The following is a 3,272-nucleotide window of genomic DNA, read 5'->3' on the forward strand; positions in this document are numbered from 1 at the left end:
ACAACACGACGGACATGATCCTGTAATGTGGTCATATTGTCTAGTGGTGGATCGTAGCCACACAGGAAGTAGACAACACGACGGACATGATCCTGTAATGTGGTCATATTGTCTAGTGGTGGATCGTAGCCACACAGGAAGTAGACAACACCACGGACATGACCAGCGACAGTTAGGGAGACAGAATAGAAAACCCTTTGTGACAAGTTCACTGTTGTTGTCTCCCCATATAAACATGATAAATCCTGGGTTTTATTCAACTAGTGTTTGGTGGTAAAGGTGTTCTGGACCTAAGAAAGTTTAATCTCAGAGAGCTTTCCCTTTACAAAGTAGTTCTATGATGGGACACTGTCCTGAGTCTGTAAGCCTGCTGGTGCCTGAGTCCTGGAGCTGTTTTAATACAGAGAAGTTGAACATTGTGAACCACAGCAAATATTTAATATGAAATATTCCAGTGATGATCACAGCTGAGTAGTTTACCATTTGTTCATTTGTTCACTGTTTGTTAAGTCACTGTTGTCTACTGGTTGATTACAGTCGTATGTGTTGAATTATCGCCGGTTCTAACGTGTATTTCAGTGAAGTCAGAGTTCACATCTCTGGGTTGTGATCCTGATCAATAAGTAGATTTAATTAAATATTAACATTCAATCTGTGGAATCACTTCATTAATTTCTGAATTCATATTGGTGGTGCCCCTGATTGTTTTAATCATAAAGCGTAGTGTTGCTCCTACGATATCAGTCAGTTTATGCTGTTCAGCTGCTCGTCTCTACAAGCACATCTCCAGGAGAGAAAAGATGAGAAATGACATTTAACTGCTCCAGAGGCTGCAGTAAAGCTAAATAATCACACTTTGCTTATCTGCTGATCTTTGCTGTGTCTGCTTCCAACTGGTGAACTATTAACAGTCTCATGTGAGCAGCAGCAAGCCTTCGGTTCAGGAAGTGATAAGAAGTTATAACGAGGTAGTTACGACTGATTACTGTCTTTGCTTTTGTGTTACGATAAACTGATGTGCTCAGACCAGCAGATCTCACATTTAAATAAAGTGTATCAGCATATAAATATATATCTTATTCCTTATTATTTATGTGGACAGTCCTGCTTGTTTCTGTTATTCTTGGGATGCTGAAATAGAAGAACACTTGGTTTATTCCACCATGAAGTCAGAGAGGAACGGTTGTCAATCATAAAAGGAGCACATCTCCGTTTCTCACACAATGCAGATTTAGTTGACAGTTTTTACCACTTCTGTCATATTTCCTCACATCAGCAGGCTGATGTTTGTAATAATGGGCAAACACATTGGGTTTACCTGACTCAACAGCTGGGTGAGGTCCTCATCACCCACTTTGATCCGGCCCGACGCCTGGAAGCGGATCTCTTTATTGGCACCAGTTGTGAAGACGAGATGGCCGTCTTCTGACAGCATACGAGCTCTAGAAAGTTACAGCATTCAACAGATGGTGTATTTAAATCAATCAGAGAATCAACCAGGTGACGCTGTCAGACTGTCACCATCGATCCAGGCCTGCCAGACCCCGTCCTTCCGCCGCATCATTTCACAACGTTACAACATGTTTACACAGAATTAGCAGTAATACTGCGGAGCCACAACACTTCATCAGTTCACTGTGATCTCCACAAAGCTCACCGGTCATCGCTGGCGTCCCTGCTGCTTCGACTCTGAGCCGCGTCCTTTGGTTCTCCTTGCAGTCCCACCAGAAGGAAAACAAGTATGAAGACGAGCCACGACAGGCCCAGTGTCCCAGCCATGGAGAACACAAGTGTTGTGTGAACACTCCAAACAGCTTCCTGGGGTTGATGTGCTGCAGCAGTCTAATGCTCACTGCCAAGACTTTGACCTGACGTACGACCACAACGTGCATCTCAATTCACTAAAGTCGGCTAACTATGGTTTATTTATTAAAGTTTATTGTGGCTTAACTATGGTTTACTATTGAGTGAGAATGTCCCTCACATGACTGTGGAGGATGAGTAACCTGCTTCATGTGATTTTGTTCATGTGCTTTATAGCCATGGCAGCGGGCTGACTGCTGCTGAACGTCGGCTGGAACGACCCCACAGGAGCTCAGAAGGTTTTGATTCCTAATCAGTGAAACATCCACATTTTAGAAGAACGGTGTAACCTCAGGGAAATAATTCTACATGAACTGTAGGACTAGTTTTCCTGATGGTGATATTTTGGCATCTGAATTTTAAATGTAATGATTTATGCTTACGCCCCTGGAGCCGCCGTCTGGCTGTGACGGGGCTCTAGTCCGAGTCACTCAAGTCTTCTACTCCCACATCCAACATTCATCTGATTCATGTTGCCGTGTTGAACACAGGAGCTGATTCAAGTGATTTCCTTTATTTTATTCATACTATTATGTCGTAAAATATAAAACAGCAGGCCTCTAGCAGCTGTTTGTCTTGAGCACAGTTTAGCATCAATACACACTCTGGAATGGTTCAGCTAACTGGTGTTCAGTCAATCAGTGGAATCTCTTGCCTTGTTATTGGATTCAAGACCATCAGCTGTTTACAGCAAATATAAACAACTGCAGGCACAACTGGGCGGGACCAGTTCAGACACCAGGCTCAGGTACACTGACGTGACGGGGGGAGGAGGGATGGAGTCACCTGGAGCACATCTGGGAGTAGATGGGCTGAAAACACGCAACTGGATTAAAATAGAATAAATAGATAAATAAATAAAATAAATAAATAGAATTTCTTTGTCACTGCTGTGTACAACAAAATTAAGCAGCAATCCTGTCAGTCAGTGCAGTAGGAGAGCTACAGTTCAAAAATCACAAGAGCATCATGAGCTTAGTCTTCTACAGACAGCATTCTGGTTTGTCCACCAGCCTGTAGGTGATGCTGCACATCGCTGCACCTACAGTAGTGCAGAAACAACACACAAGCTGCAGCTGCATGTAACCATCTAATTAATCATCACGTGCACAAGGTCACAGTGGCAAAGCTGCACATATGTTCTGATTCTATAGACTAACAGTAAGTAGTTGAGCCGCTCGTAGGTCCTCAGGTCCAGTCAGTGTCTGACAGGATCCAGGTCTCTTCCAGCTCCGGGGTAGAAGCTGTTCTTCTGTGTGTTCGTCTGTGACTTGATGGACCTGAAGCGTCTGTCTGACGGTACTGGGTCTAACAGATGGTGTCCAGGATGGGACTGGTCCTGAAGAATGTCTGCTGCTCTACTGAGGCAGCCAGAGCTGAATAAGTCCTCCAGAGAAGGTTGATGACCT

At 43.9% G+C, this 3,272-nt stretch overlaps 1 protein-coding gene across 1 annotated transcript in view; it reads right to left on the reverse strand.

Annotated features, from left to right (window-relative positions):
- Positions 1-1,779, reverse strand: part of cubn (cubilin (intrinsic factor-cobalamin receptor)) — an 88,336-nt gene extending 86,557 nt beyond the window's left edge. The window contains exons 1-2 of the mRNA XM_008291943.1: positions 1,658-1,779; positions 1,319-1,442 (exon numbers count right to left, since the gene is read on the reverse strand). Coding sequence (XP_008290165.1) covers positions 1,319-1,442; positions 1,658-1,779 — 246 coding nt within the window. The remainder of the gene's footprint in view (positions 1-1,318; positions 1,443-1,657) is intronic.
- Between the last annotated feature and the right edge of the window lie 1,493 nt (positions 1,780-3,272).

Source organism: Stegastes partitus, unplaced genomic scaffold, assembly GCF_000690725.1.
Source record: "Stegastes partitus isolate 25-593 unplaced genomic scaffold, Stegastes_partitus-1.0.2 Scaffold771, whole genome shotgun sequence".
NCBI lineage: Eukaryota > Metazoa > Chordata > Actinopteri > Pomacentridae > Stegastes > Stegastes partitus.